The sequence below is a fragment of the Mesoplodon bidens genome, assembly GCF_964165515.1.
Source record: "Mesoplodon bidens genome assembly, chromosome: 7".
NCBI lineage: Eukaryota > Metazoa > Chordata > Mammalia > Artiodactyla > Ziphiidae > Mesoplodon > Mesoplodon bidens.
Window position 1 is genome coordinate 109,910,830 of NC_138164.1, and position 21,152 is coordinate 109,931,981.

At 56.0% G+C, this 21,152-nt stretch overlaps 1 protein-coding gene across 1 annotated transcript; it reads left to right on the forward strand.

The window, feature by feature from the left end:
• Nucleotides 1-381: 381 nt before the first annotated feature.
• SART1 (spliceosome associated factor 1, recruiter of U4/U6.U5 tri-snRNP) lies at nt 382-16,406 on the forward strand. Its single transcript, XM_081239186.1, has 20 exons — nt 382-906; nt 2,725-2,782; nt 3,159-3,214; nt 3,752-3,878; nt 3,995-4,100; nt 4,351-4,428; nt 4,573-4,672; nt 4,764-4,906; nt 4,998-5,204; nt 5,948-6,072; nt 6,152-6,285; nt 6,419-6,552; nt 13,752-13,925; nt 14,105-14,215; nt 14,531-14,618; nt 15,127-15,217; nt 15,309-15,444; nt 15,908-15,997; nt 16,098-16,219; nt 16,322-16,406. Exons 1-20 carry the CDS (start codon nt 594-596, stop codon nt 16,338-16,340), a joined length of 2,412 nt encoding a protein of 803 aa, XP_081095312.1. The 5' UTR covers nt 382-593; the 3' UTR covers nt 16,341-16,406.
• Nucleotides 16,407-21,152: the final 4,746 nt, after the last annotated feature.

The window sequence follows — 21,152 nt, forward strand, 5'->3', positions numbered from 1 at the left end:
CGCAGGTTAAAAAACCCGATCCAAGGAACGGGGGAAGGCAGCGTTTGCAGACAGTACTAGTTGTAGGGGTTGGGAGGAGGCTGGACTGTGGAGCTGGGGGGATCTCAGGAGGAGAACACACTCGTTGTTGAACACCTGATGGAGCCACGACCCCAGGGAGTTCACTAGGAGGACGCCTACTGGAGCAGTGGGCGCTGCCCACGGAAAGTCCGTGAGGCAGTGATTGTCCCGTGATTGAGGGTGTGCAAGCGGAGGGAAGCCGGGGAGAGGCTTTTCTGCGTCGGCGATGCTGACTTAGACGGCTCCCAGGTCCTTAAAGTTCTGGGATGCCGTCATCCCCAGACCCGGACGCGCGCATGCGCATTTGGGCGACCTGCTCAGACTGCCCCACGGCCCGAGGCGGCCGCGACTGCGCAGTCGGGCGCCGATCCCGGCTTTCCCATGAACCTTTGGGGCAGGCTCCGAGGCAAGCGACGGAAGCAGCCGCTCTTGGTTTCCAGCAATACGACACCGGCTGTCGGGCGACCCGGAAGTGTTCCCATTTTGCGTTGTCGGGGCTCGGTGGCAGCCGAGCTCGGGGTGGACACACCACTATGGGGTCGTCAAAGAAGCATCGTGGGGAGAAGGAGGCGGCCGGGACCACGGCAGCGGCCGGCACCGGGGGCGCCACCGAGCAGCCGCCTCGGCACCGGGAGCACAAAAAACACAAGCACCGGAGCAGCGGCAGCGGCAGCAGCGGCGGCGAACGACGGAAGCGAAGCCGAGAGCGTGGGAGCGAGCGTGGGAGCGGGCGGCGCGGGGCCGAAGCTGAGGCCCGGAGCGGCGCGCACGGGCGGGAGCGCAGCCTGACAGAGTCCTCCGAGCGGCGGGTGAAGCGGGAGAAGCGGGAGGACGGCTACGAGGCCGGTGAGGGGTGGGGCCTGTGCAGGGGGCGGGGCGACGGGGGTGTCTGGGGGTGGTGGGCTCCGGGTCTGGAGGCCGAGCACACCAGGCCGAGGCATCGCCAGGCTCTCTTCGTCAGTACTCTAAAGGGTCTTCCTGTGGTTATTTGGGATTAAAGGTTGTCTTCCTCTGTTAAACTCCGTGAGGATAGAAATTTTCTCTGTTTTCCTCAATTGGCATAGCTCAGGCCCTCCCTAAGTGTGTTGAGTTAGTGAATGAAGTGGTGCCAGCACGTGCAGAGGCAAGAAGAAACCTGGTATCGCGCAAGTTGTGTAGAGTTCACAGCAGAGACACGAGGCTGTGAGATAGGCCCTATTAAGAAATTTGAACTTTGTCTTGAGAGTAGACGGGAGCCATGAATTTGAGCTGAGGAGTGAGTTGATCATATTTTGCAGAGATCATTGTGTTGAGAACTGGGTCAAGGGCAGTGAAGATTGGAGGTGAGGTGAAGGCTGATGGTGGCCAGCACCAAGGCAGCAGCAGTGGGATGGAGACGAGATTGGAAAGGTGTTTGGGAGGACGTGACAGAGCTTAGCACTTGGAAGAGGACGGGAAGGAGCAGAAGGAATTGAGGATGCTCCTTGAATTTTGGCTTGAGCGATTAGGTGGGTGGGAGTGCTGTCGACTGCACTTGAGGAGTTTGGAAGAGAAGCAGATTTTTGGAGGGAGACAACGAATTCACTTCTGGAGAGTGTTGCATTTGATGTGCATGGAGCAACCCAGCGTTTGGGCCAGATAGAGCAATTTGGGAATCATGAGAGTTGAGGTGGCAAATGAAGTCCCCTGACAGACTGAGGAGTGAGAAGCCAGGGTTGGGAGTAGAACCTGAGAAATGCCAGTGTTTTAGTAGTAGGCAGAGCAGGAGGCTAGAAAAAGGAGGTAGGCTATCCCCCAAAGCAGGAAAACCGTAGAATCTTGTGTCATGGGATCTGTGGGAGTGATCAACAATGTCACACACCACAGGAGATCAGGCGAAAACCAGAGCTGAAAAGAATCCATGGGATTTCGAATTAAGGAGGCTGGTGACCTTGGAGAGAGCCTGGAAGGGTTGGGATTCAGGGTCCAGGTGGGATAAAAGGGAAAGAGGGAAAGAGGTAGCTTGTGAGGTGGGCCTGCCGGAAGGATGAGCACGTGGTGGCAGCTGGTTGGGGCAGCTCCACCTGATGGAGTCTGGCTGCTGTCTCTGGTGTTCGGTGAAGTTATTTGCTGTTTGTGAGGTGGGTGGAGGAGGTCCGAAATGCCCCTTTATCTCTGTGACCACGATATCATCATAGAACAGGCACCAATAAGTGTGTTTCTTGATTGCACGAATTACACAGAGGACACAGTTACGCTGCCAAGGTGGTTCCTGCCCTGTGAGGAGAAACGGACCCAGAAATGACTGACCGTGCTATGCAGTGCAGGGGAGAGCAGTTCATGCTGATCAATAATCGAACAGGACTCCACGAAGGAAGTGGCATTTCATTGTTGCATTCGGATAGGATTTTGTTAATCAGGGTGAGGCCAGAGAGGGCAGTGCAGGTTGAAAATACAGAATGTACAAAAGTGAAGAGGCGGCAAAGTGAAGGACGTAGAAAGCTGGACCTTTTGGATCAGGAAAGGAAGGTGTGTGGACAGGTGGCATTCTCAGAGCCTGGGACTCAGGTAGAAGGAGCGCCCGGGGAGGAGGAAGCAGGCCCAGGTGCTGGTGAGGGCCTCTCATCTTCGGCCCTGCATCTGGAGCCAGGGCTGTGGCTGCAGGCCCTGTGTTCAGTTCCTGAGCCTTGCTGCTTCTTGTTCCAGCTGCCAGCTCCAAAGCCAGCTCAGGTGATGCCTCGTCACTCAGCATCGAGGAGACCAAGTAAGTACTGTCTCCTTTATGTTTCTGTGTTTTCTTACAAGCAGTTTCAGGGGCAGCTGTTTCGGGTGGCTTTCGCACAGTAACACGTTCTGATTGAAGTTGGAAGTTGCCACATAAATCATCTTAGCCAACCATTTGAGTTACAGAAGTGGGCACTTAAGACCCAAGAGGAAGGATGACATTTCACTGGTTAGAGGCAGGCCAGGCCTTCCGCCTGATTGGGAGGCCAGTGCTCTTCCCAGTGCTGGGTCAGGCCCTAGGTTTGGGACCCTTAGGACCACTCAGTCCCCTCATGTTTTCACCCCGTCTGTCCAGAAATGCATTCGGTGCTGCTCTTTCTTTGACAGCTCCTAACACTTGTATCTCTTGCCCTCAGTAAACTCCGGGCAAAGTTGGGGCTGAAACCCTTGGAGGTCAATGCCGTCAAGAAGGGTGAGTGTGGGGCTGAGGATGGGGGAAGGGAGGGCATTTGGGGCCAAGGAGAGAGGCCATCTGAAGGGGCCTTTGAAGAAAGTGGGCACAGGTTCAGCACCATTCAGCGGTCCTGTGTGTGTGCTGGCAGTGGGCGCGGGGCCCTCCTTGCTGTTGTGTGGCGGATCTGGGACTCAGCTGCTTCTTGTAGTTGGAGCAGTTGGCGTCGCATCCTCAGTCTGCCTGTGAGGTAGCATTAGATGGCCCGAGAGATGTGCACAGTTCCTGCAAACGGATCTGGGCTGTGCAGGTGCTGGTTTTTCCGTTTTGTTTTGTTTTTGAAGTATGATCAGAGGGGCTCTGGAAGGCATGGAGGTTCCCGTTGTGCTGTGGGGAGACATGGGAGGGTGGGGTCGCGTGGGAGTAGGGAGGCATGGATTCTTCCCCCACCCCTGGCCCCTCTGGCCCTCTGAGCTGGACGGGGGCAGCGTGAGTGGCTCCCTCCTCTCCCCACCAGCCTTGGGCAGGCATAGCCTCACGCCTGGGCCTCCCTTCCAGAGGCGGGCACCAAGGAGGAGCCCGTGACCGCCGATGTCATCAATCCCATGGCCTTGCGACAGCGAGAAGAGCTACGAGAGAAGCTGGCGGCTGCCAAAGAAAAGCGCCTCCTGAACCAAAAACTGGGGTGAGGGTCCCAACCGGGCAGGCACGGGGAGGGCCTGAGGAGGCGCCAAGCAGCTCTGGAGTCGGGGTCGGGGAGCAGGAGCTGGCTCCCGGAGCATCACTGTCTTCCCTCTTCAGGAAGATAAAGGCCCTGGGGGAAGATGACCCCTGGCTGGATGACACTGCAGCCTGGATCGAGAGGACCCGGCAGCTCCAGAAGGAGAAGGACTTGGCAGAGAGGAGGGTGAGGTGCTGGGAGCTGGGGTGTCGTTCAGTGCCTCTGGTGGCCTGACCGGCTGGTGAGGCAGAACATGGACCCTGGGGAGATGAGGCTGGGCTCGGAGCGGTAGGAGTGGTCAGTACTGCCTGCACTGGATTCTCAGCAGCTTGCCCGCAGGTCCTATGCTTTTTGCACTCATGTTTAGGAAGGCCCTGCATCTTCTGATCCTGAGCAGCCTGAGGTCAGAGGTCACCCACTCCTCCCTATCCCATAGGCCAAGCTGCTGGAGGAGATGGACCAAGAGTTTGGTGTCAGCACCCTGGTGGAGGAGGAGTTCGGGCAGAGGCGGCAGGTGAAGCTGCAGCAGCTGGGGGGTGGCGGTGGGGTTGAGCCTGGGGTGGGGGTGGGGGGCGGGGCGTGCTGTCCTTGGTGCTGGGATCCCAGGACTTGGTGGGTCGGGCTCCTGACCCGGCTGGACCGTCTGCCTCCCTTCTAGGACCTGTACAGTGCCCGGGACCTGCAGGGCCTCACCGTGGAGCATGCCATTGACTCCTTCCAAGAGGGGGAAACGCTCATCCTCACCCTCAAGGACAAAGGTGTGTTGAACTGGGGTGCTCTGGCTGGGGCCACAGGCACTGCTGAGTTGAGGGCGAGCGTGACCGGCCGCTGCTTCCGCCCTGGCTCCAGGAGTGCTGCAGGAGGAGGAGGATGTGCTGGTGAACGTGAACCTGCTGGATAAGGAGCGGGCAGAGAAAAACGTGGAGCTGCGCAAGAAGAAGCCTGACTACCTGCCGTACGCAGAGGACGAGAGCGTGGATGACTTGGCACAGGCAGGCCGGCAGCGTGGGCTCTGGGCGGAGACGGTGGCTGTGGCTTTTCAGGAGCCGGGATGGGTCCTAACCTGTACTTCTTGTCTTGCAGCAAAAACCCCGCTCTGTCCTGTCCAAGTACGATGAGGAGCTCGAGGGCGAGCGGCTGCAGTCCTTCCGTCTGGAGCAGGGCGGCGTGGCCGATGGCCTCCGGGAACGGGAGCTGGAAGAGATCCGGGCCAAGCTGCGGCTGCAGGCTCAGTCCCTGAGCGCAGCCGGGCCCCGGCTCGCCTCCGAGTACCTCACGCCCGAGGAGATGGTGAGCCCCGAGGCCTCCACCCGCGCTTGTGACTAGGGTGGTGACCCTCCCTCCCCTCGGAGGTCACAGGCTGCCGGAGTGAGCTAAGGAGGGGGATCGGGTGATCGCGTGGTGCTTGGTGCCTGTGGATGCGCAGTAATTGGCAGCCCCGAGGAGGAGCTGTGGGCAGGCAGTTGGTGTAAGCAGAACAAGGGCCGTGAGCGGGTGGCCCTGAGCTGGTGTTCAGGCCCTGCCGCTTAGCCAGCCTGTGCCTGCGGCAAGCGATGTAAGTACCACGCGCCCCATCTGAAGTGGGGATGGCGCGAGCCAGCTCTCGGGGGCTGATAAAAGGATTGGTGGTGATCTGGTAAGCGGTCATTTTACAGCTGCGCGTGGCTGTCGCCTTTGGGATGGCTGTGTGAATTCGCAGGTAGACCGCTGGCTCAGTAGGTTGCTTGGCTCTGTGGTTATGAGCAAGACTCTGGAGCCACACTCCTGGGATTCACAGTCCCGGCTCTCCTGCTTAGGAGCTAGGTGACTTTGGGCAAGATACATAATCTCTCTGTGCCTCGGTTTTCCTCATCTCACAGGCGGGAGGATAATCACCCACACCTCATGTCTCGCCCACGTACATGAACTACGTAGGACCACAGCCGGCGCAGAGTAACGCTAAGGCAGCATTCGCTCTCGTGGGCTTGTGCTGCCTGCCTTCCCCCCACCGCCACCCCGGCCTTCACGTTTCTCTTTTCCTCTCTCCCCTTCAGGTGACCTTTAAAAAGACCAAACGGAGAGTGAAGAAGATCCGCAAGAAGGAGAAGGAGGTGGTAATACAGCCTGATGACCTGCTGCCCCTTGGGGACCAGACTCAGGATGAGGACTTCGGTTCCAGGTGGGCGTGGGGACAGGGGTCGGTGTTGGCACTGAGCCAGCCCCGGGGCCAGGGCTCACACACAGGCCTCTCTACACAGACTGCGGGGCCGGGGTCGGCGCCGAGTGCCTCAGGCAGACGAGGAGGCCCAGGAGGAGGGGGAGAAGGAGCCTGTGTCTCAGCCCTTGCAGTCAGATGACACCCGCGTGGAGAACATGGACATCAGCGATGAGGGTGAGGGCCCAGCCAGCCCATTTCGGGGGGTGGCAGGGCAGAGGGGGAGTTGGGGGCAGGGGTGGAAAAGCAGGGACGGGAGCCCAGGGCCCCTGGAAGTGATCTGAGCCGGCGTCTCCCGTGTTTCCACCAGAGGAGGGCAGGGCACCGTGGTCGGGGTCACCCGAGGTGCTGGAGGAGGATGAGGCGGAGCTGGAGCTGCAGAAGCAGCTGGAGAAGGGGCGCCGCCTGCGGCAGCTACAACAGCTGCGCGACAGCGGTGAGAAGGTAGGGGGGCTCCTGAGGCGTGGGCGGGCGCTGGGCCCTTCGGTGACAGGTGTGTCTGTGGTGGCCTGTCCTGAGGAGCACGTGCTCCCGCGCCATCGTAGGCAGCACCTGCATTTCGATTTGCGTCCTCTTTTTTGTTTCATATGGTGTTACTGGTAGATTTCTAGGTTTCTGCAGCGTTTTCACTAGGGGATGCTTTAGTGGTTGGATCTTTCCCTCCCTTCCTTCCTTCTGGAGTGTGTACTGTATGCCTTACTGTGTGTGAGGCATTGTCCCAGGGCTGGGGAGTCATTGGAGAACAGGACAGCCAAGGGCCCCTGTGCCTTTCACGGAGGCAGAAGTGGTGGTGAGCTTGTGAACACGAGCAAACAGTAACTTCTGGTAGTGACTAGAGCTGAGCAGACCAGACAGGAGTCACCGGAGGGTTGGTCTCTTGGTTCGGGTGTTCAGGGAAGACCTTTCAAGTGGTGACATTTGAGCTGAGACTGAAATGACACAGGAGGCGATCTTGCGCAGATTCAGTGTGGAGGTCGCGTAGACAGACGTTCGGGCCCTGGGGACAGCAGATGTCCTTTGGATAGATGACCTTAGAATGTTGGAGGACCAGGTAGGCTGGAGCAGAGTGAAGGGCTGGTGGTGTGAGCTGAGACGGAGAGGTCAGCGGGGCCTTAAGGCCGTGGTCATCGCTGACCCTCACGGGGCACTGACATGTGCCGGGCACTGCTTAAGTGCTTTATGTGCTGCTTCGTTTAATTCTCACAGCAACACCCTATGAGGAAGTTTCTGTTATCTCCATTTTACAGATGAGGAAACTGAGGCACAGAGGCATTAGGCAAGTTGCCCAAGGTTACATGACTGGTAAGTGGCCGAGCTGGGATTTGCACAGCTTGACTCCAGAGCCCACACTTGTAACCCTGCACCTCCCACTGAGGGAGAAAGTGGGGCTGGAGACAGAGGCTGCAGCAGCGAACCTGGGGTGCCTACCGTGTGGGGTAGCGTAGGAGGGGAGCCACAAGAGTGAGGCCTCCCTGAAGCCGAGGATGGGTTTCGAGGAGAGGGAGGGCGGTGTCATCTAACACTGCTGAGGGGCCGGTCAGATTTGGCACCAGTGGAGACAGTGCCCTGGCAGAGACAGTAGCTTCTAGAGGATTGAGGAGAGATGGGACTCAAGGAGGTGAGGGCAGCAGCTTGGGATGATTCCTCAGCCGCAGGAGCGTGAGCGCTTTTTGTTAGAGGGCCAGAGAGTAAACGTCTGAGGCTTAGATCTTGGCAGCAGCTGCTCTGCCTGCTCTGCCAGTGTAGCCAGTGGGCATGGCTGCGTGCCAATACAGCTTGCTTTACGAGGACAGGCGGTGGGCCCCAGTTTGCCCAACCCCACTCTAATAGAGGACGGGGAAATGGGGCAGTAGCTGAAGGGGGCGCGAGTTGAGGGAAGTTTTTCTCTTTCATAGTTAATGCGGAATAGCGTTAATATTTAGAAATTATGTGCGAGTGTCCCAGAGTCTACGGCTGAAAGGACTGTAAAGGTTATGTGGCCCAGTGGGATTAATCACGATTGGGTTTTCTACTGGCTGGGCCATTTACTGAGATGGGGAAGCCTAGGGGAGGAACAGGAGTGGGGAAGAAAGGCAAGTGTTTCCTTTTGGTTTAGTTAGCTTTGAGGTGCCTCCTTATTGGAGGTGATTGATATTGAATAGGTAGTTGGATATATGACTTTGAACTTCAGGGGAGAGGCTGAGATGAGAAATAAAATCATGGAAGTCTGTGTAGCTGGGATTTAAAACCAGAGGACTGGATGGAATCACCGGGAGAGTGAGTATAGATAAGGAAGAGACCGTAGGGCTCCAAGCGAGGAGGGTAAAGAGGAGAGGGTGCCGCCCTGGAAGCCACGTGAAGAAAGGTCTGGAGTGGAAGGGTGTGAGCAGCTGTGGCGCATGCTCCGGAGAGTTTGGATATCAGGAGGTTGGGAACTGACCTTGGGATTGGGCAGCATGGAGGTCACTGATGCTCCCATCTTAAGGTCAGCTCTGTGGGGTGGTGGGAAATGGGGACCAGATCATGCAGGCTTTAAGAAGGTTGCTGGTCACAAGATTAATAGATGAATGTTGATTGTGTTTCTGTACGCCAGCAACAGGTAGAAAATGTAGTTTTAAAAAAGACACCATTTATGAAAGCAATATAGATGGTGAAGTAACGTGGATAAGCAAGAGAAGGCAATGTGGGAAAGGAGTAATCAGCATAGCAACAAAATAAAAAGGAATGATTTGTAAGATCTATATGGGGAAAATTATAGTCCATTTTCGAAAAGCATTAAACGAGACGTGTTATTTTAGTCACCGAGGGCTACCATGACAGAATACTACGGGCCGGGTGGCTTAAACAACAACAATTTATTCTAACACTTCTGGAGGCTGGAAGTCCAAGATCAAGGTGTTGGCAGGTTTGCTTTCTCTTCAGGCCTCTTGCCTTGCGTTGGAGATGGCCATCTTCTCACTGTGTCCTCACATGGCCTTTGTGTGTTACTCCCTGACATCTTTCCTTCTTATAAGGACACTAGCCTATTGGATTAGGGCCTACCCTTATGACCTCATTTGACCTTTATTATCTCCTTAAAGGCCCTGTCTCCAAATACAGCCACACTGGAGATGAGGGCTTCAACATACAAATTTTGGGGGGACACATTTCAGTCCGTAACAGCCATGTTAATGGATACCACTAATATTGTAAAGATGTCTGTCTCCTCAGATTAATTTAGAGATTAAATGCTGTTCCAACAGAAATCCCAATAGAGATTTTTGTGGAAGCTGGCAAGGTGATTCTAAAATTTACACGGATGATCAAAGGGACCAAAATAGCCAAGAGGCTTTGGAATAATAACGTGGTGGGATTTGCTGTAACAGATGTCAAGTCTTTTCAGAAAGTTGTAATTGAAGCAGCATGATACTGGCATAAGTGTGGACTAATGGGCTGAGATTGAATACAGGGACCCAGAAACAGACTCCTGAGCTAGGACACGTGGTGTCCCAGTGTGAAAGGTGCTCAGCTCAATAAGTGGTGGTGGGACAATCAGTTACCTATTTGGAAAAATGTGAAGGTGGGTTTGTACTTCACACCTTATGCAAATTCACTTAGATTAAGAACTTAAAAGTAAAAACTTAATATTTGAGGCCAAAGTAAAAAAATTACGTTTATGACTTCGTGGTAGAGATTCTTCTTTCTTTTCTTTATTGTGTTAAAATACACATAAGATTTATCGTCTTACCCATTTTTAGGTGTATGGTCTGTGGTATTAAGTATATTCACCTTGTGTGCAGCCGTCACCGCCATCCATCCCCATAACTCTCTTCACCTTGTAAAGCTAAAATTCTGTCCCCATAAACACTAACTCCCCATTCTCCCCTCCCCCCAGCTTCTGGCAACCACCATTCCACTGTCTGTCTCTATGACCTTGACTCCTCTAGGGACCTCCTATAAGTAGAGTCATAGAGTATTTGTTTTTATGTGACTGGATTATTTCAAGAGAAAGATTTCTTAAAATATAAATGTAAAGGGCTTCCCTGGTGGTGCAGTGGTTAAGAATCTGCCTGCCAATGCAGGGGACACGGGTTCGAACCCTGGTCCGGGAAGATCCCACATGCCGCGGAGCAACTAAGCCCGTGTGCCACAACTACTGGGCCTGCGCTCTGGAGTCTGTGAGCCACAACTACTGAAGCCTGTGCACCTGGAGCCCGTGCTCTGCAGCGCGAGAAGCCACCACAATGAGAGGCCTGTGGACCACAACAAGGAGTGGCCCCTGCTCTCAGCAACTAGAAGAGGTCCACGTGCATCAGCAAAGACCCAGTGCAGCCAAAAATTAAATAAATGAATAAATAAATAAATTAAAAATATATATATATATATAAATGTAAAGCATAAACTATGAAGAAGAAAACAAACATTTTACTTAGAAATTAAAATTTTTAATTTTTTTAAAAAATTCACTTATTTATTTTTGGCCGCATTGGGTCTTTTTGGTGCACGTGGACTTTTTCTAGTTGTGGTGAGCAGTGGCTGCTCTTGTTGTGGTGCGTGGGCTTCTCATTGTGGTGGCTTCTCTTGTTGCGGAGCACGGGCTCTAGGCGCGTGGGCTTCAGTAGTTGTGGCACGCGGGCTCAGTAGTTGTGGCTTGTGGGCTCAGTAGTTGTGGCTCGTGGACTCTAGAGCGCAGGCTCAGTAGTTGTGGCGCACAGGCTTAGTTGCTCCGTGGCATGTGGGATCTTCCCAGATCAGGGCTCGAACCCTTGTCCCTTGCATTGGCAGGTGGATTCTTAACCACTGTACCACCAGGGAGGCCCCTTAATTTTAATTTTAAAACTTAGTTTTATTTAAAATACATTATGAAAGAGAATTCCTTGGCGTCCAGTGGTTAAGACTCTGTGCTTCCACTGCAGGGGGCATGGGTTCCATCCCTGGTCGGGGAACTAAGATCCCGCATTTCTCAACACGTGGCCAGGAAAGAAGAAAAACGACATCATAAAGAATGTAAAAAGATAGGCCAAGGGCTTCCCTGGTGGCGCAGTGGTTGAGAGTCCGCCTGCCGATGCAGGGGACACGGGTTCGTGCCCCGGTCTGGGAAGATCCCACATGCCGCGGAGCGGTTGGGCCTGTGAGCCATGGCCGTTGGGCCTGCGCGTCCGGAGCCTGTGCTCCGCAACGGGAGAGGCCACAACAGTGAGAGGCCCGCATACAGCAAAAAAAAAAAAAAAAAAAGATAGGCCAAAAGGAGAAGATATTTGTCCATATACAGAATGGCATTCAGAGAATTAGAAGGATAGATGGCCACTAAAATACCCCGCGAGGCCCAACCTCAGTAGTGATAAAGGAAAGGTGAACTGAAACAATGACAGACTGTATCACACCTGCATCATTTGGCAAAAATGTCAGTCTGACAACATCAAGTGTCAGTGAGGATGTGGAGCAGCCAGAGTTCTTAGCCACACTTTGCATGGACGTGTAAACGAGTCTAATCAGTGGGAAGACACTGACGAACCTTGCAGAATGAAAGTGAGTGTGTTCCGTGCGGCTCAGCAGCCCGCACTCTCACGTGTGCCCCGGAGAAATGCTTGCATCAGATTGCTTCAGCTGCGTTACTCGTGGTAACAGAAAAAGAACATCCTTGGTGCACTAGATAACTCAATGGAGGTATGATCATGTCACGGAATATGGTTCTGTAGTTAAAAGCTAATGAACTATAGCTGCTCGTGTCAAGATTAACCTTAAAATACATATATATATATATATATATATATATATATTTACATATATATATAAAAACAAGTCATAGTGGAATCATACAGTACGATTCAGACTGCATAATGTTTGAAAAATGCACAACAAGGGCTTCCCTGGTGGCGCAGAGGTTGAGAGTCTGCCTGCCCATGCAGGGGACACGGGTTCGTGCCCCGGTCCGGGAAGATCCCACATGCCGCGGAGCGGCTGGACCCGTGAGCCATGGCTGCTGAGCCTGCACGTCTGGAGCCTGTGCTCCGCAACGGGAGAGGCCATAGCAGTGAGAGGCCCACGTACCGCAAAAAAAAAGAGAAAAAAAAAGCACAACAAAATAACAGACTGTTCGTGGATAGGTCTTTATGTGGTAAAACTATAAAGGAAAGCCAGTGAATCATGACCACAGATATGTGGGGAAGAGACACTTGGGGTTAATAATGCTTCTCAGCCAGGTGATGGGGACATGGGTGTTTGTTTGGTGGTGGTTATTTTTAAAAATATGCATGTGTTATAAATAACCCTTTTATGTATAGGATGACATTCATTTAAAAATGTAACATAATAAAATGGAAGGAAAAAGGTTGCAAAAGTGGACGTGGAGACTAGAAACTTCTCGGAGGAGTTTGCTGTCAGGGGGCAGAGCAGGAGGGCTGCGGTATTGAAGGAGGAGTTGGTTTTTTTCCTAACTTATTTTTGGCTGTGTTGGGTTTTTGTTGCGCGCAGGCTTTCTCTGGTTGTGGCGAGCGGGGGCTATTGTTCTGGTTGAGGTGAGCGGGGCCTCTGAGGCGGGGCCGCGAGGCAGAGCCGCACCCCGGGGTCTGGGCCGGGGGGGCCGGTGGTGTCTGTGGCTCTGGCAGGCACAGTGGTCCCCCTCGCAGGCCTGGCAGGAGGGTGCCTTTGCCGGCCTGACCCCTCACTCTCGCCACCGGTGGCCCTCGCGGGGGCTCAGTAGTTGTGGCTCGTGGGCTCTAGAGTGCAGGCTTAGTAGTTGTGGCACATGGGCTTAAGTTGCCCCGCGGCATGTGGGATCTTCCCAGACCAGGGTTCGAACCCGTATCCCCTGCATTAGCAGGCGGATTCTTAACCACTGCGCCACCAGGGAAGTCCAAGGAGGAGTTTTTAAAAGAGGGGAGAGCGACTTCCCTGGCGGTCCAGGGGTTAAGACTCCGTGCGTCCACTGCGGGGGACTTGGGTTCGATTCCTGGTCGGGGAACTAAGATCCCACATGCGCAGCCAAAAATAAAAGAGGGGAGATCCTAGGTTATCCCTGTGTGCTTGTGGGAATGACACAATAGAGGGGACACTGAGTGCAGTCAAGAGGGGGGTAGTGTCAGGAGCAGAGTTCTGAGGGCCCTCGGAGCTGTGCCAGGTAAGGTGGCCTGAGGTGGGAGCGGGGCCGGGCGTCTGCTGTGATGGGAGGGCAGGCAGGGTGGGTGGGTGGTGGATTCAGTGCCAGAAGCAGGTGGAAGGTCCACAGAGCATCTAGCCTGCAGCCTCAGGGATGGGGTTCCGGGAGGAGGGATGTTTATGCCGAGTCCTAAAACTGGAGTTTCTCAGGTGAAGAGCGGGTGGCAGAGGAGTGGCGGGCGAGGCCCTAGACGAAGGCGTGCGTGTGAGGCTGCAGGAGTGAGCTGAGGGGCTCTGGAGAAGGGTCGGTCCAGGCCCCGTCATGAAGGGCCATGTGGGACTTCGGATATTAATTCAAAGGGCAGTGGGGAGCCATTGACGACTTTGGAGGAGGGAAGCGAGCCGGTGAGATTGGTGCGGAGCGCAGAGCAGATCGGCGGTCAGGGAGGAGTAGAGACCGGTCTGGTCTGCCGTGGGCAGTGGGGATGGCTTGTCGGACTGCCACCAGGGAGGGTCTTGGGGTCCTGGGTCTCTGTGGCCCCACCCCAGAAACTTCCAGGTTTGCCCACAGCCACTCCCTCCCTCAGGTGGTGGAGATCGTCAGGAGGCTGGAGTGTCGCCAGCGGGGCTGGGAGGAGGAGGAGGATCCGGAGCGGAAGGGGACCATCGTGTTCAACGCCACATCCGAGTTCTGCCGCACGCTGGGGGAGATCCCCACCTACGGGCTGGCCGGCAACCGGGAGGAGCAGGAAGAGCTCATGGTGGGTCCTCGGCAGCCCAGCACCCACACGCTCCCCTGGCCTGCCCTGCTCTGGGGGCGGGGGCGCGGCGGGGGCAGCAGTGTCGGCCCTGCCGGTCCTCAGTGTTGAGCCCCAGTGCTCAGGTGGGACAGGCTGGCTGAAGCCTGGGCCGCCTGGGCTGAGCCTGATCTGTCCTCTAGGACTTTGAACGGGACGAGGAGCGATCGGCCAACGGTGGCTCTGAATCCGACGGGGAGGAGAACATTGGCTGGAGCACAGTCAACCTGGATGAGGAGAAGCAGCAGCAAGATGTGAGGACAGGGAGGAGCGGGGCCGGGAGGACACAGAGCGGAGACCCCGCTGCCTCTGGGTCAGGAGCTGGGCTGGAGGCCCAGCTCTGTGCCTTCCTAGCCGTGGGGCCTCCATGTCTCAGAGCCTTGGCCTCCTCACGCATAAATGGAGTGTATAAACCTCACGGGGTTATTGTGGATTAAATGAGACGTCTTGTCGTGCAGGGCCCGGTGCATAGAAAGGTCCACAGTCCAGTGGGGGGGTGACTTGGGTTGGAGGGTCAGAAGAGCCCGTGTGGCCCGCTTACCACCCCCATCATTCTGTGCCACCCCCAGTTCTCCGCCTCCTCCACCACCATCCTGGACGAGGAGCCCATCGTGAATAGAGGGCTGGCAGCTGCCCTGCTCCTGTGTCAGAACAAAGGTAAGGGGCTCGGGGCAGCCTTGCTGGGGCCTGGGTGCTGTGGCGGGAAGGGCAGGTGAGGCAGGTGTTGGTGCGGCTTCCCCTGGTCCCCTCTGCTGCCTCTTCCTCGTTTCTGATGCCGTGAGCCACTCCTTCCCCTGCACCCTGCTTCCGGGGCAGTCATAGTAGCGGCTGGCCTTTCTGTGCTGCATCACCCCATTTTCAATGCCCGTGCTCACGTATTCCCCTGCAGAGCATCCTTTGAGGCTCGGTGTCTCCTCTGGGGGGAGTGTGGGGAGCTGAAACAGTCCAGGCTGTGGCACAGAGGCCTTGGCATTAGGATCCCAGCTCTGCCTTTTACTTGGCCAGTGGCCCCTGACAAGGACCTGACTCCTGTCTCCGTTTTCTCCGTCTACACAATGGGCCTGATGTCCGTCCACTCCCACAGCACAGCTCTGAGGGTCTCCCAGTGGCCCCATGCTGTTGGCGGGTGCTGGGCAGCCTGGAGTCTCATAACCCCCGTCCTCAGGGCTGCTGGAGACAACGGTGCAGAAGGTGGCCCGGGTGAAGGCGCCCAACAAGTCCCTGCCGTCAGCCGTGTACTGCATCGAGGACAAGATGTGAGTGGGGCGCCAGCCAGGGCCGCGCTGCTTGGAGCCCGGGCCGGGGTGGGGCAGCGGCTCACACTGAATCCCCGTCCGTCTCGGGCAGGGCCATCGATGACAAGTACAGCCGGCGGGAGGAGTACCGGGGCTTCACCCAGGACTTCAAGGAGAAGGACGGCTACAAGCCTGACGTCAAGATCGAGTACGTGGATGAGACGGGCCGGAAACTCACTCCCAAGGAGGTGAGCGGGGCCTCTGAGGCAGGGCCGCGAGGCAGAGCCGCACCCCGGGGTCTGGGCCGGGGGCTGGTGGTGTCTGTGTCTCTGGCAGGCACGGTGGTCCCCCTCGCAGGCCTGGCAGGAGGGTGCCTTTGCCGGCCTGACCCCTCACTCTCACCGCCGGTGGCCCTCGCGGGGCGGCCGACTCTCCCGCCTTTTCTTTGTCTTCCACCCGCCAGCGCTCTTCCCCACACGCTCCCTGGGTGTGCTGCCCCCTTGCTCCAGCCCCAGCCCCGGTGCCCTGACGAAGTCCATCCCTCCCACTCTGCTGGGGGCCCCAGAGGGTGCTGGGACTGCTGGCCTTCTCCCATCCCCTCCCAGCCACCCTGCCCCACCCTGAGCCTAGCGCTGGGTTGGGTGAGCCGCTGCCCCTCCCCTGCCCTGTGTGGCTTGGGCGGCTCCAACACGGTCCTGCCCCCCATCGCAGGCTTTCCGGCAGCTGTCCCACCGCTTCCACGGGAAGGGCTCGGGCAAGATGAAGACAGAGCGGCGGATGAAGAAGCTGGACGAGGAGGCGGTGGGTGCCCGAGGGGTCGCGGGGGGCGCCTCGGGACGCGTGGCGGGCGGCTGAGGCCGAGGCCCGCTCCCACCCGTGTTGACCGGCCCTGCCCCTGCAGCTCCTGAAGAAGATGAGCTCCAGCGACACGCCCCTGGGCACCGTGGCTTTGCTCCAGGAGAAGCAGAAGGCCCAGAAGACACCGTACATCGTGCTCAGCGGCAGTGGCAAGAGCATGAACGCGTGAGTGGGGAGGCGGGGCGGGCACAGGGCCTCGTGGTGCACGCGTGGGGCCGGGGAGGCGCGCAGCTGCGCTGCAGCCTCACCCCCCTCTTCTCTCCGCAGGAACACCATTACCAAGTGAAGCCGACCTCCCTTCTGATCCCTTCCCGACTTTAATGTTAAATAAAGTTCCCTCCTTATTTTTTCCCCCCCTGGTCATGGTGCAGATTCCAGGGTTAGACCTGGGAGGAGGGCAGGTGGAGGAGCATCGGCGACACTGCCCTCAGGCTCCGTCATCACCTTTGTGACCTCAGGCAAGCCACTGAACCTTTCTGGGCTTTAATTCTGCCATTTGTACCATCAAGACACCTCTGCTTCATAGGATGTCTTGTGACAATTAAATGAACTCATTCGTTCATTCACCTGCAGTGCGAAGGTGAGCAAGACCCCTCAGAGGTGGCTTAGAGTGATGGCCTCTGCCAGGTGAGACCTGGTCGTAGGTGACACAAATAACTGAACGGAGATGCAGGGAGAAAGCTAGCCTGGATCCTCTAAGGCGGTTCTCCAGCCCACCCTGGGCCCCAGCCAGCTAAAGAGAAGCCAGCTGGTTCATTTTCTTGCGCCCCTCCCCTGGCTGCCTCGGTGTGGTTGCATGGGTCCTGGCCGTCTGTTGAAGGCCGTGCCTTATCCTGTGCAGGGCTAGCTTTTGGGTAAGAAGTGGAAGGCGTTTTAGAGGCTCAGTCACTCTGGTCTCTCCCAGCCTCCAGAGCCACAAGTGGCACTGCCCTCCACGGCCAGGATGGGCGGGTCAGGGACTGGGGGCAGTGCAGGGCGGAGGTGCTACCCGAGGCTGCTCCGTGATCCTGTACCACCTTGGTGTGTGTGGAGCGAGAGGCTGAGAGTTCCTCGGAGCGCCTCCTGGGAGCCGTGTCCAGTTAAGCAGGGAAGAATTCTGTGAGGGTCGAGCAAGAGCCTGAATCAAGGGAAAGGTGACAGCTGGCTCCCATGGGAGTCCGACCAAACCAGCGCCCACCCCGATGTACACCCGGATGCATTCCAGACGCTTCACGGATTTTTTCTTTTTAATGAAACGAAAAGAGTGGATAACCTTAGGGTGAGAGAAATGTAAGCAAGGGACAAAAATACAGTTGCTTAACACGTTGCCTTTGATGACAGTTTTTGCGTGGCAGACCCACCAAGCACCAGCCCCTCGTGCTTTCTTGCGCTCATCTCGTTTTGAGGTCTGATTCTGATTTAATTTTCATCTGGGCTGCTTCCTCACGGAGAGTCCCCGTGGGATGTCTAGCCCAGATCTGGGATTTAGGGAATCTCGGTCCATTTCTCCCAGAAGCCTCTGAGGCACGTCCAGTGTTATGAACGGGCAGACCAGTGTCCCTGGTGGCATAGCACCAGCTCTGGACGAGCTGTTGTCGAAGCTCACACCATACGCCCTGCAGCCTGTTAGGAGGCCGTCACCATCATCAGAGCCAGAAACGACCAAGGCCTAAAGCAACGGTGGACCAGGGTCAAATTGACCAGGTTTCGCCCAGGATGCCTCCCAACACTGACCCTGTGACTGAGGAGACAGTAAATAGTGCACCAGGGGCTAGGAGGGGCTTCCAGGGACTCGCAGGGGCCTCTCCAGGAAGCCTCCCTGCTTGGCCGTCTGCTTCCTCTCTCAGACATCCTGTGGCCTCTGGTCCCCAGACCCCGTGCTTGCCCTGCCCGGCCCTAATGCATGCTGGCTAGTCCCCTCCCCAGGCTGTGCTTGCCCCTGCCGGGGGCTGGGAAGCAGCAAGGCGTCAGTTCAGCTCCCTGGAGATGGGAGGGGCTGGGGGCCACCAAATCTTTTGAGGCCTGAGCCCCCGGTGCAGGCAGAACCCAGGGAGAAGGTGGGGCCCTGCCAGCAACACTTCCCCCCTCAGGAACTGCAGGCAGTGATGCCTATGCACAGGCTGGTGTGAGGGTCACTGAGGTCTTAGCCAGGGCCTGGGGGCGAGCCGGCTGGGGCACTAACTCATCTGGACTGCTTTTCCATTGACAAGCTGTCTGACCTCGGGCGAATTACCACTGAGGCTGTGTTTCATCTCAGACTTCCAGGGCTGGTGTAAAGCAGAGTTAAGAGCGTTCATCCTTTCATTACTTCAGCAAATGTTTCCTGAGCGTCAGGGCTGCTGGGCCTGAGGATAAGGAGCAGGGCCAGACAGGCTGCCTGGGCCCGTGAGGGTCTGATGGGTGAGCAGCCGTCGAGCAAGGACACCACCAGACGTGAAGGGGATGGGGGGAGTCCATGCCCTTCCATGTGACACGGGGCCTTCAAAGGGGCTCAGAGAGCCCAGCTTTAATTTACAGAAGCCCATACATCTGCCTCTCTGCCACTGGCCCACGTGGCACCCTCACCAAGGCATAAAGGCCTGCCCAGGACCCCTTCGCCACTCCGTGCCGCTTCATTCCCTGGGCAGCCCCCAAGAAGGCCCTTTCTTCTGGGCCTGGTGATGGGAACCTCGGCCCAAAAGCCGATTATCTGAAGTGGGTGTGGCCCGCAAGTGAAACGGGCAGGATGGGTCCCCTCCTCACTTGTGGTCCTTCTCCCTCTGAGCTGTGCCCACACCCGGCCCAGGTCCACTGAACCCCTTCAAGCCCCAGCAGCCACACCCAGGCTGTGGCTCTTGTCAGCTCATGGTCCAGTTCTGCTGTTTCCCCGCAGGATTGGGAAGCAGCAGGGTCCCCTGCCTTCTCCCCTCCCCCTCCTCAGGGCTGCCTGATGAAACCTCCCCAGTTCTTATCCTGGAGGCCCAGGTAGGGCCCTGCCAGTTCAGGCACCCTTCTGAGATTTGTTCTCTGACCCCCTGGGATTCTGTGAGTGTATCAGAGTTCTCCAGAAAAACAACCGTTAGGATATGCACACACATATGAGGAGGTTTATTATAGGAACTGGCTCACGTGATTATGAGAAGCCCCAGATACGCCATCTGCGAGCTAGAGACCCAGGAAAGCCGGTGGTGTGAGTCTCAGTCTGAGTCTGAAGGCCTGAGGAGTGAGGAGGAGACGGGTGTCCCAGCTCAAACAGAGCAAACTCGCCCTCCCTCCCCACCGTCCTCCTCAGGCTCTTGGGGCGCAATGCGTGAGGCCCACCTGCATTGGCAAGGGGGCCTTCTGTACCCAGTCTACTGCTCCAAGCGCTAATTTCCAGAAACACCCTCACACACACACACCAGAAGTAACATTTTACTAGCCATCTGGGAATCCCTGAGCCCGGTTAAGTTGACACACGAAATTAACCATCACAATGAGTCACCTAAAATGGTCTAGAAAATCCCTTTTCTGCTTAAACAGTAGTTTCTGTTCTATACAAGTAATACTTTGTCCTGTTGCTGTTGTTTTTCTCCTTTGCTTTCTTTTTGAGTGATTGAGTTTTTAACACCTTTTCTTCTTACTGGCTTGGAAGTTACCCACTCTTCCTATCCTTTCCGAGATTACCCTTAACGTTTCAACGTGTGTATTAAAAGTCTAAACTTGGTCAATAGATCTATCTCCCTTCAAACTATACGAGGCCTTTAGAACCCTTTCATTATGATTGCTCCCTCTCTATCCTTACATGGGTTTTTTTTTTTTTTTTTCTTTTTTGGTTTTATTTTTGGCCGCATGGCTTTTGGGATCTTAGTCCCCAACCAAGGATGGAACTGGTGCCACCTATAATGCAGGCGCAGAGTCCTAACCACTGGACCGCCAAGCAAGTCCCTATTCTTAGGTGTTTTTATTCTCCAGGACCTTATCTTGCTTTCTAAGAACCACCCCCTAGTCAGACATCATCATCTTTAATGAACTTGTTCCTCGTGCCTTCTTGCCTCTCAGATCTCTCCTCTGGACTCATGTTCATTTTTTTCTGAAGTTCGTCTTCTAGAAGTTCTGTCTGTTGGTGATAAACTCCCATATTCTGCTGCTCTGAATGTCTTCATCTTGGTATAGGATGGAGATGGCTGTCCTCGCTCACAGGGCCGAGGTGAGAGCCAAAGTCACTCCCCCAGGGCCATTTCTCCGAGGCCCTAACGCCGTGGGTAGTCGGAGTCAGCCTCACTCGGGGTCTTCACTCTGGCGGGTCCCAGCCCTTCTTGCGACACCCATCCCCCTCTCTGACTCCTGACGCACCAGGTCCTGCCATCTCAGGTGACTCCCACCAAAACCCCCTAGGTTGGCACTCCAGGCCCGTACCTGCCAGACTTAACATGCCCCTGCCCAGTGAGACCACGCTACCTGCCCTTCCTCAGACCCCTGCCCTTCCCCTCCTCTGTACACCTGCTCTGGGGACACTAAGAAAAGCAAAATTGCCCTCTGTATCAATATATGCTCCCCTGCGGGGGTGGGGGGAGACAGGAGGGGTCCCAAAATGTCATTTGTCAGCCTTCGACAGGGAAACTGAAAAAGGGGAGGACCTCCCTGCAGAGGCCCCCTCCCGCAAAGCTGTGTGTGAGACGCATCAGTCAGGGCAGATACTGCTGTATGAGTTCCCCCGCACCCTGGTTTGGGTCCTTTAGAACTGGAAGAGGACTAGGGCAGCTCCACACCACTCTCCAAGTGCTCTCGAGCACATACTCCAGTCTGTGTGCTGAGGGCTGAGAGACTAACGCCTGGGTAAGTGAACTCCCCTCTTGGGTTGTGGAACTTGTTACCAGTGGCCAACCAGTCACAATTGCTCTTGGGGCCCTCGCACCCTATGCTTGGACTGGGACTGCTACTGTGTTACTGGATTGTATCATCGGAGTGGACCGTTTGGGCTGCTGCAACCCAGGGCAAGCGCTGACTTACTGGTGGACATGCTTATTGTGACCCTGCTGGCAGCTTCTATGAACGTTGACTGAATGTGGAGCCAGGAACTGATTACACCCCTCTCACTTTGGCCAAGATCACGCAGTTCAAACCCCAGTACTCTCCTCATACAAGAATTCATGAAAAC

Excerpts from the sequence above, each read along its gene's own strand:
- SART1 (XM_081239186.1), top strand. The coding sequence starts at position 594 with ATGGGGTCGTCAAAGAAGCATCGTGGGGAGAAGGAGGCGGCCGGGACC. Across the intron at positions 4,101-4,350 it reads AGGACTTGGCAGAGAGGAGG|GCCAAGCTGCTGGAGGAGAT; the intron begins GTGAGGTGCTGG and ends CCTATCCCATAG. Across the intron at positions 15,998-16,097 it reads AGAAGCTGGACGAGGAGGCG|CTCCTGAAGAAGATGAGCTC; the intron begins GTGGGTGCCCGA and ends CTGCCCCTGCAG.